Genomic DNA, 20,495 nt, shown 5'->3' with positions numbered 1-20,495 from the left:
ATTGGTATTTTAAAGCTGAGAGCTATAAAAAAAAGAGACATCTTCTATGCCACAGCCGACAGGGATCTGTAGACAATCTCCTGCATGACAAAAGACACCAACGGTTCACTCCACAAGGACCACATAAGAAGGTGACACTTCTCTAACTGCAGTTACACCACTGTTTTTGGCAAAGAGAAGAAAGATTATTTACCAGTAAGTACACTCCTCTGAAGCATTTTGTCCATCTATACCCTGGTATTGCAGGTCCACCCCTACAGATGCCAGTTTTGACTCATCGCTACCTACAGGCATGCTCGTGCCCCACCTCACCCTGCAGCCATGCAGGTGTTGAGCTGGTCCTGTGGTGCCAAGCTTCACTCAGAAGACCCTAGGGACCTGCAGTTCTCAGGAGGGTCCTCCTTCCAGGAGAGAAGGGATAAGAACTGGGTTGTAAATGTACCTGATGCCAGCACTGAGTACGTCCATCCTCAAGGGTCAGCTACAGGAGAGGGATCTTGCTCCCTCCAGGCTGTTGATGTCATGATGTAAGTAACATGGACTCACAGAATGGTTTGGGCTGGAAGGGACTCTTCAATGTCATCCAGTCCAAGCACCCTGCAGTCAGGGACATCTGCAACTGGAGCAGGTTGCTCAGAGCCCCAAACAACCTGACCTGCAATGGTTCCAAGGATGAGGCATCTCCCACCTCCATGGGCAACCTGGGCCAGGGTCTCACCACTTTCAGTGGAAAACATTTCCCACTTCTATCCAGTCCAAATCCTCCTCTTTTAGTTTAAACCCTCACCCCCTCTCCTGTCACAACAGGCCCAGCTCAAAAGCCTGTGCCCAGCTTTCTGATTGGCCCCTTGAAGCACTGAAAGGCCACCAGAAAGTGTCCTCAGAGCTCTCTCTCCTCCAGGTTAAACAACCCCAACTTTCTCAGCCTGTCCTTACAGCAGAGAGGTTCCAGCACTTGCAGCATTGTGACCTCCTCTGGACCTGTGGACTGCAAAGCTGGACCCAGCACTGCAGGTGAGGCCTCAGCAGAGCAGAGGGGCAGAATCCCCTCCCTCCACCTGCCCACACTGCTGGGGGGGCAGCAACGTGAGAACTCAACGTGCATTTGGCACTGCTATGAAAAATGCAAACAAAATGCAAAGTCTGTGGGGCTGTTGGATTGCTGTGGTGAAGTTCCAGCCCAGAAGTATCAATAATTATCTTTCAAAGCAAATTGGCAAACACAACTGTGTCCCTTGGCAGCAGCTGGGGTGCTGGAGGCAGTCCAGCCAAAACCAGAGGGGCAATAGCAGGAGGAAACAGTCACAACCCTGTGGGGAGGGTCTGTTCCACGAGTCAGACATGGGTAGGGATGCATGCACAGCCTTACATGAAGAGAACATAAGTGCAGGGTGCCATATGGCTCAGAACTGCCAGACTGTCCTCAACATGATGACAGGACCTGCCTGTAATTGCCTGACCAGTTTTTCCACTGCCTGAAAAGTGCTCCTGTGGGAAAGAGGCTTTTGCTGGTATTGTTTGCAGGCAAGCTCCAGGAAGTGCAGCGAGCTGTGACAGGAAGGGGAAGAACTTCTCCTGCTTCACCATGAAACCAATGGAACTGAACACTTTATGTGCTGCCTCTAGATCTTGAATGACTTGTATCTTCAGTGACCCCTTCAGCATCCAGCTGTCCAGTGCAGACTGAAAAGGCTAACCCCCATATTATGAGATGAACTGAAACCATGGCCTTGGAGAAGTCTCTTGGTGTCATGCAGGACCTTGTGTGCAGTGTCACAACCCAAAGACATTTCACATGAGGGTTAACCACCCTGCAAGTCAAGAGTGCTGCTGCTGCTGACTGAGCTGACTGATTTCTAGGATTCCCTGGCTCTGAGATCCCTTACCATAGAATCACAAAAATTGTTTTGGTTGGAAAAGAGCTCCAAGATCCTAGGCTCCAATCACCAACCCAGCACTGCCAGGTCACCACTAAGCCATGACCCTCAGCACCACATCTCCAGAGATTTGAAAACCCTCCTGGGATGGGGACTCCACCATTGCTCTGGGCAGTCTGGTTGAAGCCTTGCCAATCCTCAAGAGGGAAGAAATTGTTACTCATGTCCAATCTAAACTTTCCCTGGTGCACCTTGAGGCTGCTTCCTCTTGTCCCATTGCTTATTCCTTGGGAGAAGTGACCAACCCCCACCTGGTTCCAAGCTACTTTCAGGGAGCTGTAAAGAGCCAGAAGGTCTTCCCCAAGCTTCCCTTAGGATCCCAAAGGGAGGCCAACCATCTAAGCAGGAAATCCCTCTGGAGGTGTGTGTGTGATGCCTGACCCTCATAAAGCAATGAAGCCTCTTCCTGGTGATTTTGCAAATGACCTCACTCCAAACTAATGCAAATGAAGAGATATGACTGGTTATTAAAATCATGCCATGGAGAAGAACAGGCTGCATGGAATAAGGAATAAAGGAAGGAAAAGATGAGGGTGTGGGGGTGCCATGCTGCTCCTGCACAGCAGGAAAACCAGTAAAATCCAATCTAATTTAACAAAGCAAAGTGGTAAATGACACAAAAGATGGAAAAGTACCCATAAATCAGGGGTGCAACGTGCATTCCTCTAAGTGTTTTGGCAACATGATGATGAACCAGAGGAGCTGAGCTGGGGAAAGGGCTCCATGATACACCCTGATCCTCTCAGGCTGCAGGAGGGTGAAAGGAGGGGCATAGCCAGCATGGGCTGTGGACACACTCAGACCTTGAGGCTAGAAAAGAAGTGTTCTAGAGAGTAAGTCTTATGAGAAGCAGCTGAAGGAACTGGGGTTGTTCAGCCTGGAGAAGAGGAGGCTGAGGGGAGACCTTCTGGCGCTCCACAGCTCCCTGAAAGGAGGTTAGAGGCAGGTGGGGGTTGGTCCCCTTTCCCTATGAGCAAGTGATAGGATGAGAGGAAACAGCCTCAAGTTGCACTAAGGAAGATTTAGGCTGGACATTAGAAGAAACCTCTTCAGTGAAAGTGTTCTCAAACCCTGGAACAGGCTGCTCAGGGAGGTGGTTGAATGCCCATCCCTGAAGGTGTTTAAAAGATGTGGTGCTGAGGGCCACGTGATGATCTTGAAGGTCTCTTCCAACCTGGTCTATTCTATTCTATTCTGGTTTAGCAGCAGACTTGGTAGAGCTAGAGAACGGTTGGACTCCATGATCTTAAAGGTCTTTTCCAAGTGCAATGATTCTCTGCTTGCATACCACAAGCCCAGGCAGCGTGCATGGACAGACAGATGCATGCTTGGAGGAGGAGGAGAATGCTGGATTCCCTTCTGAGAAGCATTAGTGTCGGGACTCCCACCGGGCTGTCTGCCAAGGGGGATAATTAAGCTAAATAAAAATAGACAACACTAACAGCTCCACAAATGAGGATAATTTAATTACCTCACTCAATATAGGAGACCCACTTCCCCTGAGTCTTCCATTGTGACCAGGGAGGAGACAATAGCGGCAGAACATGCTGCAGAAAGGGAGATTTACTAAAAAGAGGCTCTTTTTTTTTCCCCCCTCCCTATCAGGGGCTGCATATTAAACAACATCACAGCTTTCCATAATCATGTCATAATCTTGCCATAAAATTCAATCAAAGCAACAGCTTGTGAACATCCAAAAATCAATGGGACCATATGAGAAACGACTGCAGATGTACCACTGGAATTCATTTCAGGGCTCGATCCATGGGGGTGGTAAGGAACAGCAGAGTAACAGGGAAAGTGGGGTGCTGCAAACAGGGACAGGGAAGAGCTGCTCTCCCTCAAATTCAGAGGGTAAACTACAGCTAATAGAACAGAACAGAACAGAATAGAATAGAATAGAATAGAACAGAACAGAACAGGGACCAGAACACACCAGGGACCAAACCACACCAGGGACCAAAACAGGTCATTTCATAGAATCACAGAATGCTTTAGGTTGCAAGGGACCTTTAAAGGCCATCTAGTCCAACCCCTCTGCAGTCAGCAGGGACATCTGCAACTAGCTCATACTGCTCACAGCCCCAAACAACCTGACCCAGAATGGTTCCAGTGTTGGGGCATCTACTACCTCTCTGGGAAACCTGGGGCAGGGTCTCACCACCCACAGTGGAAAACATTCCTTCCTTCTCTCCAGTCTAAATCTCCCTCCTTTTAGTTCAAACCGATCACTCCTTGTCCTGTCACAACAGGCTCTGCTAAATGCCTATCCCCAGCTTTCTTATAAGCCCTTTGATTCCTGCAAGGCCACAAGAAGGTCTCCCTGTAGCCTTCTCTTCTCCAGGCTGAACCACCCAAACCCCCTCAGCCATTTCTATCCAGCCACCTTCCTAAAATCAAGCCAGTTGTTAAACCAAACACGGCACAGTCTCGTCTGGAATCCCAGCTCAGCAGCCTGCCTTCGCTGAGCCAAATTTAAAACACAAGAGCTGCAGGTTTGCTGGATTCATTAGTGCTGAAATGTGAGAGAAAGCAAGAGCTGAAGAGCTTCCCACCCTGCATAACACACCTCTAGGGTCCTCAGCTGTTAAGTGAGAGAGAAGTGGAAATAGTTTCCCTCCCCTTCTCCCTCTAGTGAAAACACTTAGCGGACAGCAGAGGCTCAGTCCTTTTGTAAGTAATGGAGCGAGTGTAGCCACTCAATTATTTAAAACAGTTGAGTAATTGCAGTGCTGTCAGCTCAGGAAACATCCCTCTGGTAAAGCTGCTGCACAAACCCATTTCTGGGCTGCCAGCTACAGCAGCACTAAGTTTCCTCTTTATTTATTTCCACGTTTTCCAGGTTGAAGCCACCGCGCTGCCTGCCCCCATTTGCAGCTGGCTGTGCTGCAGGGTGAAACTCAGTCAGGAGAAGGGAAGAGGGAGGTGGGGACACCTTGGGAGCTTCTTTTGGAGGTGGGAAGTTGATAGGTGGGCTGTGCTGGCTGATGACTACATCAATCCTTACAGAAATCTCTCTGGGCATGGTGTGTACTGGAGATAACTGTTACAAGAGCAGGCTTATAGGAAAACGGATTCAGCCAGCCAGGAGAGTTCAAGGATGGAAGAGGATTGAGCAGAAAGTCCTCTTGCTACAGAGCCTTTGGAGAAGCCCCTTTAGCAGAGGGGAAGGGATGGGAAGGTTACCATGTTTGCTTTCCCCAGATTCCAGCACAAGGAGGAGAAGCTCTGCAAAGACCACATGATGTTTCTTCCCTGCCCCCAAGACACAGAGAGAGTCACAGCTCCACCACATACACTCACCAGCACCACTCTTTTGTTCCACAGTTGCCCTGCACTCTGTCCTGTCCTGCCTAAAAGCATTTTGCCTCCTTTGTCAGGGGTTGTAGGACACAGAACAAAGAGTCAAGCCATGGCCACCTGTACATTCATCTAATCCGACTATTTAAAAGGGAAGTTTGCTCCTTTCTTTTCGCTACTTTCACCACTAACGGCTTTCTGGCCTGGTTTGCAAGAAACAGGCCAAAGGATTCCACAAAGCTGAGAGGTAACTGGCTCACCCTAGTGGGTATTTCTCTCCAGGGTCCCTTCCCAGGTGGAAAAGCAGCGGCAGGGTTGTGTGCTCCTCCTTTGTGTGTGTTGTCACTCCAGAGACATTCTGGCCAGGACAGAAATTGATGCCCTGTAGTGAAGAGAAGAAAGGTCATTAAGGGGGAAGCAGGGAAGCAGCAACATTTCAGTTGATGGCACAAGCCCTATGAGGAGATGCTGAGGGAGCTGGGATTGTTCAGCCTGGAGAAGAGGAGGCTCAGGGGAGACCTTATTGCTCTCTACAACTACCTAAAGGGAGGTTGTAGCCAGGAGGGGGTTGGTCTCTTCTCCCAGGCAACCAGCACCAGAACAAGAGGACACAGTCTCAAGCTGCACCAGGGGAAGTTGAGGCTCAAGGTAGGGAGAAAGTTCTCCACAGAGAGAGTTGATAGCTGTTGGAATGTGCTGCCCAGGGAGGTGGTGGAGTCACCATCCCTGGAGGTGTTCAAGAGGGGATTGGACATGGCACTTGGTGCCATGGTTTAGGAGTCATGAGGTGTTGGGTGACAGGTTAGACTTGATGATCTTTGAGGTCTTTTCCAAGCTTATTGATTCTATGATTCATCTGCATCTTGTTCCACTGTAGCCACAAACCCCAGGACCATTTCAAACCAAGAGTCCACTTCAGTCTGCAAAATAGATTCTGATCTCAGGGGGTAAAATAAGGTGACAATGTTGGCAGTGCTCTGAAATCAGGCTGAAGCAGGCCTTACATTCCTGCCTTATAAAAAAGTAATCCCTATAAAATATTCATTCTAATGAAATAGCAAAACAAAAGACAAAGAGGTGAAACCATTTATTCAAAAAAACCCAACCAGCCATGTGGAAAGTATCTTCTCCTTTTAGTTTCTATGGCTCTGAAATACACAGAGAGGATCAGATAAGTTGGCAGTTCTGACTCAAAAAGCAACAGTTCCAAGGGGATGGTCTAGCCAAACCAGGAGGCACCACCCTGAAAGGCAAAGGGTACCTGGTAGCCTCCCTGAAAACTCAGCTTGGCAGCCCAACTCCAGGTCTGAAGGATGTTTCACTGAAGAATGAAGCAAACTTGGGGAAATTTGAAGAAGCCTGGTGAGTTGGGCAGATGGGAACCTCATGAACTTCAACAAGGGCAAGTGTAGAGCCCTGCACCTGAGGAGGAGTAACCCTGTGCAGCAGTACAGATGAAGGGCTGACCTGCTGGAAAGCAGCTCTCAGGAGAAAGACCTGGGACTGCTGGGGGACAAGCAGCTCTCTATAAGCCAGCAATGTGCCCTCATGGCCAAGAGTCTCCTGGGGTACATGAAGAAGAATGTGGCCAGCAGGTTGGGCTCTCCAGTTCAAGACAGAGAGGGAACTACTAGGAAGAGCCCAGTGGAGGCTACGAAGATGCTGAGGAGCCTGAATCATCTCTGTGAGGAGGAAAGGCTGAGAGACCTGGGGCTGTTAGGCCTAGAGAAGAGCAGCCTGAGAGGGAATCCTCTCAATGCTCAGCAAGAGACAAAGAATGGGGGGCAAGAGGATGGGGCCAGACTGTTACCAGTGGCGCCCAGCAACAGGACAAGAAGCACCAGGCACAAACTGGAAGCCAGGAGGTTCCACGTGAACAGAAGACGACAATTCTTTGGTGTGAGGGTGCTGGAGTCCTGGAGTAGGTTTCCCAGAGTGGTTGTAGAGTCTCCTTCTCTGGAGAGATTCCAAACCCACCTGGACATTGTGATCCTGGGCAACCTGCTGTGGGTGACCCTGCTTTAGTGGGGGAGAGTGCAACTAGAGGTCCCTTCCAGCCACCAGCATGCTGGGAGTCTGTGAAAGGAGTGCATTTCTTGACCTGATTCACAGCAAGCTAGTATTGGGGCATTCACTTGGGAATGGCAGGGGGGCTGAAAGGACTGAATTTAGTTTGGAGACATTCTTGTCACTAACAGCCAGGTCTGTGGGGTCAGAAACTGGGATCTTCCTAGCAGTGGACACTGGAACAAGCAGCTCAGGGGGGTTGTGGAGTCTCCTTCTCTGGAGATATTCAAAACTCACCTGGATGTATTCCTGTGTGATCTGTTCTAGATGACCCTACTCTGGCAGGGGGGTTGGACTAGATGAGGCTGAGGGAGCTGGGGTTGCTTAGCCTGAAGAAGAGGAGACTCAGGGGTGACCTTATTGCTCTCTACAACTACCTGAAGGGGGGTAGACAGTTGGTCTCTTCTCCCAGGCACCCAGCACCAGAACAAGAGGACACAGTCTCAGGCTGCACCAGGGGAGGTTCAGGCTGGAGGTCAGGAGGAAGTTTTACACAGAGAGAGTGACTGCCCATTGGAATGGGCTGCCTGGGGAGGTGGTGGAGTTGCCATCACTGGAGATGTTTAGGAGGAGGCTTGACAGGGTGCTTGGTTGCATAGTTTAGTTGATTAGGTGGTGTTGGCTGATAGGTTGGACACAATGATCCTGAAGGTCTCTTCCAACCTGGTCTGGTCTGGTCTATTCTATTCTATTCTATGATCCCTTCCAACCACTAATATTCTGTGTGATTCAGTGGTCATGAAGGGCACAAGCACTGGGACTCTCCCTGGCTAGCAGCAATGGGTTAATGAACTCATTGGCCACTGAGGGCCAGAGTGAGCTGCCTGCTCACAGGTCCAGAGCAGCAAGCTCTCTGCATCTGCCCTCGCACACTGTGCCAGGCTGCCGCTCCCAAAGCCCAGCCGATTATTAGCCAGGTCACCTAGAGCCTGGCCTGCCGACCTGAGGGCTGACAGAACCCATTTAAACCCTGGGAATAGCAAAACATGCAAAGCACCAAAAGGAGTGAGGAGCCAATAAAGCAGGGAGCCCCGCAGACTAGCCCCAAATGGACTTGTTAAAGCTGGGGTTTAGAATCCCAGCTCCCACGCTGCGCTCCTCACAATAGCTCCCGACGCCCCGAGACTCGGGCAGAGACATGGCGAGCAGGTAAATGGGAGCACTTCAATGGAGGTGGGAAAAGCAGCTTTTGGATTTGCTTATAAAGCAAGCTGAGTGAAAGGGCTCTCCCTACAGATGTTGGTAGGGCTTGATTGGCAAACAATTTGCTAAAAATATCCCCCTCGATTCTAATGGACAGCTGGTCAGTGGAGCAGTTAATATTCTGCTTTTCAATAAAGCCACAAGTTTAGAAGCCCATGAAATCCCATTTATCTGCACCCAGCTATGGATTCCCGAGTCACTGACTGGAAAAATAAGAGAGTGGCTTGATAGGTTGTAGTGACCTCCCAATAATGGCCTCTAAATGGATACAGAAACGATTGACCTTGCCGCCTTGGGATGCCAAAGGCCTCCCAAACACACGGTGGAACATAAAAACACAGAAAGAAAAGGAGGAAGAAAAAAAGCATTTGTCTTGGTTTTTCCTCACCCCCCCTTCCTCAAAAAGGACCAGCTAATGAAAAGGTATCAAAGCCAACATAACATCCAAATTAGAATTTGGATGCAAATCAAACAAGCAATTTAATTAAGAGCCTGCTAATTGCCACGACGCTCCTCAGTTGCAAGCGCTTCAGCGTGAGGGGAGATTTAAGGCTGGTGGGTATTTGTTCAGATGCTGCTCTGCTGACAGTCTAGCTTTTGTTTCTTGTAAAATCCTTGTAGCTGAGGCTTCAGCCCAGAGAATCCAAGGGGGGAAAAAAACCCAACAACAACAACAACACAAAACAAAGATGCTGGGACAACTTGCCTGATGCCACCAGCCACCAGCTGTCTGTCTAATCTAAGCACTCAAGGCCCTCTTCAGAAGTAGGCTGCTGGAGGAAGAATGAAATAAATATAAACATCCAGCATTGTGTTCAGTGACATTGATAAATAACTCTCTCCTAAAAACAGGGCTGAAACCACCCTGTCAGTTTCTAAGCCCTTTCAACTTTATCTCCACAAATAAACCCAGTATTATTTTTGTGACTGCACATATTCATCCTACAGGGAGAGCTTCAACTATTCGCTACCTGCTCATCCACAAAGGAGGTAAAATTCCCCACCCTCAGCCCCCTGACTGAGGCATTGTCCTGCACCAGGTGACAGACAGCTCGAGGAGATTTCTGTCCCTTTGCCAGAGAGGAATACTAGAATAGAACAGAATAGGGATAGGATAGGATAGGATAGGATAGGATAGGATAGGATAGGATAGGATAGGATAGGATAGGATAGGATAGGATAGGATAGGATAGGATAGGATAGGATAGGATAGGATAGGATAGGATAGGATAGACCAGGTTGGAAGAGACCTTCAAGATCATTCAGTCCAACCTATCAGCCAACACCATCTAATTACTAAACCATACAACCAAGCACCCTGTCAAGTCTCCTCCTGAACACCTCCAGTGATGGTGACTCCACCACCCCCCCAGGCAGCCCATTCCAATGGGCAATCAATCTCTCTGTGTAAAACTTCCTCCTGACCTCCAGCCTGAACCTCCCCTAGTGCAGCCTGAGACTGTGTCCTCTCGTTCTGGTGCTGGTTGCCTGGAAAAAGAGACCAACCTCTGCCTGTCTACAACCTCCCTTCAGGTAGTTGTAGAGAGCAATAAGGTCACCCCTGAGCCTCCTCTTCTCCAGGCTAAGCAACCCCAGCTCCCTCAGCCTCTCCTCATAGGGCTTGTGTTAGAATAGACCTTCAAGATCATCACGTCCAACACCATCTAATCAACTAAACCATGGCACCAAGCACCCCATCCAGTCTCCTCCTAAACACCTCCAGTGATGAGGACTCCACCACCTCCCCAGGCAGCCCATTCCAATGGCCAATCACTCTCTCTATTGAACTTACCCTCCACGACTCTGCTTCATTCTGCTCTGGAAGTTCAAACCATTTTAACTCCTCAGGATGAAAAAAAAGCCCAAAGAAAAGCCACTCAAATCAGCTCTGCCAGGGAACTGAAACTTTGGAATCTCCAAGTCTGGCTTGCTTTGCTTTGCTGGAGCAAACCCAGTGTTGATTACATCTGCTTGAGATTTGAGAGGTATTAAAGAAAAGACAAACCATACAGGTTGGAGCATCTGGATGATGCCTCTGGTGGCTTGGAAAAAGGGAAAATTTTGTCATGGGCAATACTGGAGCTGGGGCAGATGAATGTGCCAGAGCTCCTTGGGCAGGTCAGGGATAGGAGAGCAGAAGCTGCCCTCCAGTTCTGCTACCCAAGCAGAATCATCTTGAATCATGTCACCATTTTGGACCACTTCTTGCCCTTCATTAAACACAACTCCTTTTTTCTTGCAAAGGCTTCAGTTGAGTACATGTTCCACACACCCCATGGACACTTCAGGCTTTAATAAATTACCTGATGATCTGAAAGGTCTCTTCCAACTAAAACAGTCCTGGGATTCTAAATGCAGATGTGCCAGGTTCTCAGCTGGAGCAAAAGCCACATCATTCTGGGGGCTGTAGTGGAGCTTTCCCCAGTTCTGTTGCCAGGAACCAGCTTCAGCTCTCTGGCATTGCCAACAAGATGGCAACTTCACCCCAAAATACAGCTGTGCTATCACAGAATAGTAGGGGTTGGAAAGGGCCTCTAGAGACCCTTGCTGGACACCTACATCAGCTTGCACAGGTGGGTTTTGAAAGTCTCCAGAGAAAAGAGTCCACAATCTCTCTGGGCAGTTTGCTCCAGGGCTCTGGTACCCTTACATCAAAGAAGTTTCCTCTTAAGTTCAAGTGAAATCTCCTGTGCTCTGTACCCATTGCCCCTTGTTCTGTAATTGGACACCACTGAGCAAAATCACAGAAGGGTTTGGGTGGGAAAGGACCTTTCAAGGTCATCCAGTCCAACCCCACTGCAGCCAGCAGGGACATCTGCAACTAGAGCAGATTGTTTAGAACCCCAAACAACCTGACCTGCAATGGTTCCAGTGTTGGGGCATCTCCCACCTCTCTGGGCAACCTGGGCCAGGGTCTCACTACTCTCAGTGGAAAACATTTCTTCCTTCTACCCAGTCTAAATCTTCCTCTTTCAGTTCAAACTGTTACCCCTTGTCAGTCACAACAGGCCCTGCTCAAAAGCCTGTCCCCAGCTTTCTGATCACCCCCTGCAAGTACTGAAAGGCCACAAGGAGGTCTCCCTGCAGCTATCTCTTCCCCAGGCTGAACCACTCTCTCATCCTGTCCTCACAGCAGAGAGGTTCCAGCCCTTGGACCATTGCTGTGGCCTCCTCTGACTCCACTCCAACAGGTCCATGTCTCTCCTGTGCTGTGGATTCCAGAGCTGGACCCAGCACTGCAGGCAGGGAAGAGGAAAGAAGTAGTTCTGCCTGCTCCCTCTGCCAGGACAACAAACCCCAAATCAACTACCACTTCAACTGCCATTATTTCCTTTAAGCTATTTACTTGTCACACTGCTAATAACAATACTCAGGGGATCAATAGCCAGTTAAAGCATGTGCAGACTATTTGACCCTGTGCTGCTATCTGAGGGGATTTGCATGTTTAAAAGCAATCCTGATCAAAGTAGAAAGGTCACTCCCTGTGTTTAAGCAAATTCTGGGAGCTTTACCCCTCAGTTACAGAAGCATGAAAATCAGCTCTGTCCCTTCTAATGGAGCCCATCAAAGAGCATCAGATGGCAACCAGAGATAGCTCAGCTCCTGCACCCAGCCTCTTGCACCAGCTCAGCATTTGCAACACTGCACAGACCTGGCTACTGCATGAGAAATTCCTAGAACCATAGGATGGCTTGAGTTGGAAAGAAGCTTTACAGATGAAGTTCAACCCCCCCTGCCATAGGCAGAGACACCTCTCACTAGACCAGGTTGCTCAAAGCCTCATCTTGGTCTTAAGCACTTCTAGGGTTGAGGTGCCCACAACTTCTTTGGGCAACCCATTCCAGTGCCTCACTGTTCTCATAGTAAAGAGCTTCTTCCTAATGCCCAATCTGAATCTACCCTGCTCTAGGTTAAAACCATTGCTCCTTGTCCTGTCACCACATATGCTTATGAGAAGTCCCTCTCCAGCTCTCCTGGTGCCCCCTTCAGGTATGGAAAGCTGCTATAAGGTCTCCACACACCCTTCTCTTCTCCAGGCTGAACAGCCCAACTCCCTCAGCATGTCCTCATAGGAGAGGTGGCTCTGGCCCTCTGATCATATTGGTGGCCTTCCTCTGGACCCTCTCCAAGAGATCCATGTCCTTCTTGTGTTGAGGGCTCCAGAGCTGGATGCAGTACTCCAGGGGTATGTGTGTGTCATCTCTCTTGACCCATGCATCTTCTGATATAGTCCAGGACACAGTCATCCTCTGTTTTTCTTTCCAGCAATCCTTCTTTTTTTCCCTTCATAACCCCACTGAGGAAACCCTTCAAGCAAGCACATCTTTCTGCCCTGCTCCCCAGCAAGCGCGTAGCTTGGATTGTTTTTCCCTTCTGAAGAGCTGGTGGTTGTTGGTTGCACAGCTTATGCTTTAATTTCCAGAGCAAATGGACCACAGATGCTCTGTCAATAGAGACATGAGACAAATACAGTTGGTTGTCAGTTTGGGCTCTGTGCCAGGTGATGGAATCACCACTCGTGTTAACGTGAGCCCTCTGGCAATTCGTCACCCTGGCGCCAGCCCAGAGCCTTCCTTCCGCCCTGAACAACTGCCTGCAGATTTTGGTAGTGGTGCAGCAACTCTGGGCTCTGTCTCCTGCTCATGTCTCCTCCTTCCACTACACAAAAGCCAGAGAAGCAAAACTGGATTGATGTTGGAAGGAGAAAAAGAACAGCAGTTGGTTAAAGCCAGGAATGTTGCTCCTTGCTGCTTGCCACGGCACCAGTAAGTGGCCGTTCCTCATCTCCTGGCCAGCCAAAGCTTCCCAAACTGAAGCTCTGAGTCAGAGAATCATGGAATCCCAGACTGGTTTGGGTTGGAAGGGACCTTAAATATCTTGTAGTTCCAAGCCCTCTGCCACAGACAGCAACACCTTCTGCTAGACCAGGTTGCTCAAGGTCCCATCCAACCTGCCTTTGAATACTTCCAGGCTTGGAGCCTCCACAGCTTCTCTGGGGCAACCTGTTCCAGTGCCTCACCACCCTCATGGGGAAGAATTTCTTCCTAATGTCTAGTCTAAATCCAGCTGCTTCCAGTTCTTCACCCCTCATCCTGTTACTCCATGCCTTTGTAATGAGTGCTTCTCCAGCTCTCCTGGAGGCCCCTTCAAATACACTGGAAGGCTGCTCTGAGGTCTCCCTGGAGCCTTCTCCAGACTGAGCAAGCCCAAACTCTCTCAGCCTGTCCTCACAGCAGAGGACTTCCACCCCTTGGATCACCTTCATGGCCTTCCTCTGAATGGACAGACACCTGGAAGTGTGACTTTGCAAGCTTCAACCTCCCTGCACACCAAAATTGCTTCTAATGTGTTAACTGTCTGGAAGAGCCCCCAGAAGATGGGCAGAGCAGCCAGCCTCCAGCAGCTCTCAAGCAGAAGCGATCAATGGCTACCTCATATGCTCAGAGGACCACAATCAAATGCCATTATTTGCAAGGTTCTACTTGGCTTCACATCCCCCCTTCACAGCAGAGGCTTTATCGATCTCCTCCTGTGGAGGAGAAGGGCAATCAGACAGGAATAACCCCTTTGGCATTTCACACTAAAACAATAGGGGCTGCTGGCAGGCACCCACAGCAATCATTTAAAGACACAGGAGCTCTCAGGGAAAGCCACTGAAGACCACTCACAGGATACTCAGCTGACAGCAGCAAGGTTGATGTTATCAGCCCCTCTCCAACCAAAGGGTGCATTCCACATTTTCCTCCTAATTATTTTTCCCCTTCTTGCCTCACTGCTCTCAGAGGGCACAAGAACTATTCTCTGTGGCAGGCAAAGAGAAAGGAATGTAATTTCTCCTGCTAGCTCATACTCCTGCCTCCTCCACAAACCATTACATAAGCCAGCTCCTGAAGGATCAAGGCCAAGTGCAGGGTCCTGAACTTGGGTCACACCAACCCTAGGAATGCTGCAGGCTCGAGGCAGAGTGGCTGGAAACCACCTGCTGGAAAAGGACCTGGGGAAGTTCATCAACAGTCAGCGTGTGTCCAGGTGGACCTGAAGACCACCAGCTGATCCTGGCCTGGATCAGCAATTGTGTGACCAGCAGGACCAGGGCAGGGATCATTCCCCCCGCACCAGGCACTGGAGAGGCCACACCTCTAATACTGGGTATGGCTTTGGGCCCCTCACTCCAAGAAAGGTACTGAGGTGCTGGAGCAGGTCCAGAGAAGGGCAAGGAAGCTGGTGGTGGGTCCAGAGCACAAGTGTTGTGAGAAGCAGCTGAGGGAACTGGGGGTGCTCAGCCTGGAGTAAAGGAGGCTGAGGGGAGACCTTCTGGCTCTCCACAACTCCCTGAACAGAGGCTGAAGCCAGATGGATGTCAGTCTCTTCTCCCAAGGAACAAGCTATAAGACAAGAGGAAACAGCCTCAAATTGCCCCAGGAGAACATGAGGAACAATTTCTTCCCCTTGAGGGTTGTCAAGGCCTGGCCTGGGCTATCCAGGGCAGTGGTGGAGGTGCTATTCCCAGAGGGGTATCAAAGCCATGTAGAAGTGGTGCTGAGAAACATGGTTTAGAGGGGACCTGGCAGTGCTGGGTTAACAGTTGGATGAGTTGATCTTTTCCAGCCTAAAGAGTTCTGTGCTTCTATGTCCTGCTGGCTACTCAGATAAATCCACAGAGAGCAGCCATTCCCCGCCCCCCCCCCCCCCCTTTCAGTGCTCTCCTTTTGAACAAGGAAGATGAAATGTGGACAAAATCCAATGGTCAAACCAACTCCTAACACTGCAGACTCCAGGGGTTTGTACTTGAGGAATGAGAAGCAGCACATCCAGCACTGTGGCTGTGGGCAGCAGTAGGAATACAGCAGAAACATCCCATTTACCTCAGCTGTTTGCCATGCACTGTGCAACCAGCTCCAATTTGGTTAAAATCAGGTCAAATCTGGCAACATAAACACACAGCTTACAGGCTGAGAGTATGGTGAGAGCAACAAGAACAGCATTTTGCAAGAGACTTCCAGCAGAAGTCCTGCATGGTTTATGCTATACAGGACAGCTCCCCACTTCTTATCTGTGCTCCACCACACATGTGGCTGTTTTCATCACTGCTGATTTTCACAGCAGAGGAAAGGTGATGAGTGATGGTGGAAGAGCTTCAGTGCTGACACCCACCGGTCCCAGAGCAGCAGGGGCTCAGGTCTGGTGCAGGGTGGAGATTCCTCTCCCTCCACCAAACTGCTTTCAAATCTTTTAGCATGTAAAAAAAGTCTTTTTCTTCAGGTCAGGTTTCCTTTCACCTACCTCTGTCCCATTGAGCACCTCTAGAGATGAACAGATTTAGACTGGATGTTAGGAACAAGAGTGGTGCACCACTGGAACAGGCTGCCCATGAAGGTAGCTGAGGCCCCTTCCCTGGAGATACTCAAGGTGAGGCTCAACAGGGCTCTTGGCAACCTGATCTAGCAGAGGGTGTCCCTGCTGACTGCAGAGGGGGTTGGAGTGGATGACCCAAACCATTCTATGATTCTCTTGAATGCCAAACTACCTAAACATGAGCCACCTGTATGAAAGGAGATGGAAGCCAGGCAAACAGACCCAAATAGAGCAATCTGTATCATAGTATCAGTCAGGGTTGGAAGGGACCACAAGGATCATCTAGTTCCAACCCCCCTGCCATGGGCAGGGACACCCCACACTAGATCAACCTGGCCAGAGCCTCATCCAGCCTGGGCTTAAACACCTCCAGGGATGGGGCCCCAACCACCTCCCTGGACAACCCATTCCAGGGCTTCACCACTCTCATGGGGAAGAACTTCCTCCTCACCTCCAGCCTGAATCTCCCCACCTCCAGCTTCATTCCATTCCCCCTAGTCCTATCACTACCTGAGATCCTGAGCAGTCCCTCCCCAGCCTTCTTGTAGACCCCCTTCAGATACTGGAAGGCCACAATGAGGTCACCTGGGAGCCTTCTCTTCTGCAGACTGAACAGCCCCAACTCCTTCTGGAGGCAAAATATCCCACAGAAAGCTTCCTGCCACTTCAGTGAGCCTTCCCTTTATGTTTCCAAGAGACTAACCCTTCAAGAACGTGAGTTACCTCAGTAATCAAGTCAAGCCAGCAGAAAAAGGCAGCACCAAGGTATCCTCCAGCATTACAGGAGTTTATTGGAGGAGTCAGACTAGAAAAAAAATTGCTTGGGGGCTAAAAACCAAACAAAGAACCTGGAATAAAAAAAAAGAAAGGGCAGGAAGAAGAGAACAGCACACTTCATCTCTGTGAAAGATGACACATTTTAATCCCAGGCCATAAGGTGGGGGCTGCAAGCCAATAAGGGCATGCTAATGTCCTGGGAGCCTAAGATGACTGTAAACCTGTGTGCTGCCTGTGTGGGATCTTTCCAGGGTAAATATTCCAAGTGCCATATGGAGAGGAGCATTCAGATCCCTGCCCTGCTTTCCCAGGCTTTGCTTTCTGGAAGCTGCTTCTCTCAGGTACATTTTTATTTGTCTGTACACAGTTTCATTACTTAATGAACTTAGACCACATTCAAAGGCAGAACTTTGCAGGTTGGAGGCCCCAAATTGCCCACATTCTCCAAAGGTCATTTAGTCCAGCCCCCTCTGCAGTTAGCAGGGGCACCCTCAACTAGATTAGGTTGCCAAAAGCCCTGTTGAGCCTCACCTTGAATATCTCCAGCAGTGAGGCCCCAACCACCTCCCTGGGCAACTTGTTCCAGTTTTGCACCACCCTCATGCTAAAGAACTTGTCCCTGACATCCAGTCTAAATCTGCTCTTCTCTAGTTTGAAGCCATTGCCTCTCATCCTACCACTGCAGGCCTTTGTGAACAGTCCCTCTCCATCCTTCCTGTAGCCCCCTTCAGGTATGGGCAGGGCCACTAAAAGGTCTCCCCAGCCCCTTCTCTTCTCCAGGCTGAACAGCCCCAGCTCCCTCAGCCTGTCATTGTAGCAGAGGTGTTCCAACCCCCTGATCATTTTCATAGCCCTCCTCTGGACTGACTCCATCAGGTCCCTGTCCTTCCTGTATGGAGGGCTCCAGAGCTGGACACAGGACTCCAGATTCTCACCCTAAACAAAGCCAGGACATGCATCAGTCTCCCATTTTCCAGTATCAGCATGAAAACACAGGTCTGGCTGCTTTAGTGCAATAATCTCATCTAAAAGTCAAACAAAAAATGCAAAGCATGGATTAAAAGCAGAGCAAGTTTTCTGTATCAATGAGTTCCCATGCTGCTAATTAATGAGGGAATTCTGGAAGCAGGAGGAGATTTGGCTAAAATATGCCACAGATCTGTCAAAATCACACTCAGCTGCCCAGAAAACAAACCTCTTACAAATCTGCAGCCAGCTCTTTTGGCACACCAAGCCAAGTTCAGACCTCTTTCCAATGGGTGACATGCCAACCAGAGACATTTCTTCATTCCAGGTCTGTGTTTGGACCCCCAGAAAGAGACAGTTTTATATCTGAAGGTTTAATAAATCAGCACATTTGATTCACAAGGAGGTAAGGACCCAGAGAATAATGTAGGTCAGGAAAGACCTAAGTTCTAGAGGGTCTCCTCCCTCTCTGCTCTGTCCCAGGGAAGTCATATCTGGAGTACTCGATCCAGTTGTGGGCTCTCCAGTGCAAGAGAGACAAGGAACTACTAAAAAGAGTCCAGGGGAGGCTACAAAGATGTTGAGGGGCCTGGAGCATCTCTGTGATGAAGGAAAGGCTGAGAGACCTGGGGCTATTTAGCCTGCAGAAGAGCAGCCTGAGAGGGGATCTGCTCAATGCTCAGCAAGAGCTAAAGGGCTGGCAGCAGGAGTATGGATCCAGACTCTTCTCAGTGGTGCCCAGTGACAGAACAAGGAGGCACAAACTGGAACCCAGGAGGCTCCAGGTGGACAGGAGCAGAAGCTTCTTTGGTGTGAGGGTGCTGGAACCTTGGAACAGGCTGCCCAGAGAGGTTGTGCAGACTTCTTCTCTGGAGTGATTCCAAACCCACCTGGACATTGTGATCCTGGGCAAGCTGCTGTGGGTGACCCTGCTTTAGCAGAAGGATCATAGTATCATAGTATCAGTCAGGGTTGGAAGGGACCACAAGGATCATCTAGTTCCAACCCCCCTGCCATGGGCAGGGACACCCCAAACTAGATCAGCCTGGCCAGAGCCTCATCCAGCCTGGGCTTAAACACCTCCAGGGATAGCGCCCCAACCACCTCCCTGGACAACCCATTCCAGGGCTTCACCACTCTCATGGGGAAGAGCTTCCTCCTCACATCCAGCCTGAATCTCCCCACCTCCAGCTTCATTCCATTCCCCCTAATCCTATCACTACCTGAGATCCTGAGAAGTCTCTCCCCAGCCTTCCTGTAGGCCCCCTTCAGATACTGGAAGGCCACAATTAGGTCACCTCGGAGCCTTCTCTTCTGCAGACTGAACAGCCTCAACTCCTTCAGTCTGTCCTCATAGGAGAGGTGCTCCAGCCCTCTGCTCATCCTCCTGGCCCTTCTCTGGACACACTCCAGCACCTCCAGATCCCTCTTGTAATAGGGGCTCCAGAACTGGAGGCAGTACTCCAGGTGGGGTCTCACCAGAGCTGAAGATTGGACCTCATGATCGCCAGAGGTCCCTTCCACCCCTCACCATGCTGAGATTCTGTGATCTTTTAAGATCATCAAGTCCAATCCTGCTACAGGTCATACAATTAACAAGGCCCCATCAGCTGAAGTTCTAGCAGGAAGGCAAATCAAAGTTATTGAACAGCAAACCTGCCAGCAGCAGTCATAATTCCTAATACCACAGACCTGTGTCCCCTTCATTTTTCAAATGAGATTAGCAAACAAATTGGCCCTTTGGATTCCAATATCAACACAGCTGAGAACACCAGCCCCTGAAAGAGGTGACTGTATCACCAGCTGAGATTCCAGCACTCCTAAACCAAGCCTCACAGAGCAGTGGGACTGTCCTGCATTGATTTATTTCTTGTTTAAAACTAGCCAGGCTTGTCATTAAAGGCTTGAAGACATGAGGAGAATTGGAACAAGCCTCGGCCTCAGCTTCCTTGGCGTGCTGTTAATGGCTGCTGTGTCCACTACGGCGCTCCAGCTTTACCCACATCAACCAGATGGGATGTGTGTGGCAGGGAAGCCAGGGAATTTTTAATCACCCCTCTGATGTGCAGTGGAATTGCTGACTTTTATCAGCCAGTCCTTAAAGACACAGGGAGAAATAAATATGCCTTAATTGCAGCCCTGCCCTCGCTCACAGGAGGAGAGCCTTTGCCACAAGTATCTGGTGCCCATTATCGCTGCTACACACACACACTCAGACAGGTCCAAGTGACTTTAGATCAATGGTCAGCTTTACTTATTGCCCAGCTAGGTATTCAAGTGTGTGTCTCTGCCTGTGTGACAATGGTGTGGCAGGCTCTTCTATGTGCAGGCTGCTGAGCATGTTCCTGGAAGCCCATGTGTGTGTCCATGCCACATGCACCACGTGTCGTTCACACAGGGAAAATCTCCCTCACTGCAAGCCCAGGGCAGTGGTGGAGTCCCCCCTCCTGGAGAGGTTTCAAAGCCCATGTGGATGTGGTGCTGAGGGACATGGTTTTTAGTGGTGACCTGGCCATGGTTGGAGTCTATGATCTTGGGGGTCTTTTAGTGATAGTCTGACTCCATCTATGTGCACCTCTCAGGCTGAGAGAGCTGGGGCTGCAGCCTGGGGAAAACAAGGCTCTGTGGAGACCTTAGAGCAGCCTTCCAGTACCTGAAAAGGACCTAAGAGAAAGCTGGGGAGGGACTGTTTACAAGGGCATGTAGCAACAGGACAAGGGGCAATGGCTTTAAACTAGAGAAGGGTCGATTTAGATTGGACATTAGGAAGAAGCTCTTTACTATGAGGGTGGCAGAACACTAGAACAGGTTGCCCAGGGAGGTGGTGCAGGCTCCATCCCTGGAGACATTCAAGGTCAGGCTTGACTGCTGGGACTCTGAGCAGCCTCA

At 49.8% G+C, this 20,495-nt stretch overlaps 1 protein-coding gene across 3 annotated transcripts in view; it reads right to left on the bottom strand.

Moving 5' to 3' along the window:
* GALNS (galactosamine (N-acetyl)-6-sulfatase) overlaps nt 1–20,495 on the bottom strand; it is a 67,892-nt gene that overhangs the window by 11,990 nt on the left and 35,407 nt on the right. For 2 of the 3 annotated variants that reach the window (XM_068150771.1, XM_068150772.1), the window contains one exon: nt 5,498–5,619. In XM_068150771.1, the coding sequence (XP_068006872.1) occupies nt 5,498–5,619 (122 nt within the window). Of the gene's footprint in view, nt 1–5,497; nt 5,620–9,212; nt 9,281–20,495 lie in introns of those variants that run through there. The other variant, XM_068150773.1, reaches the window with a different exon arrangement.

Source organism: Melanerpes formicivorus, unplaced genomic scaffold (assembly GCF_026170545.1).
Source record: "Melanerpes formicivorus ecotype bairdi unplaced genomic scaffold, bMelFor1.0.p_v2 SCAF_20, whole genome shotgun sequence".
Taxonomy (NCBI): Eukaryota; Metazoa; Chordata; class Aves; order Piciformes; family Picidae; genus Melanerpes; species Melanerpes formicivorus.
This window is presented reverse-complemented; position numbering and strand designations above follow the sequence as displayed.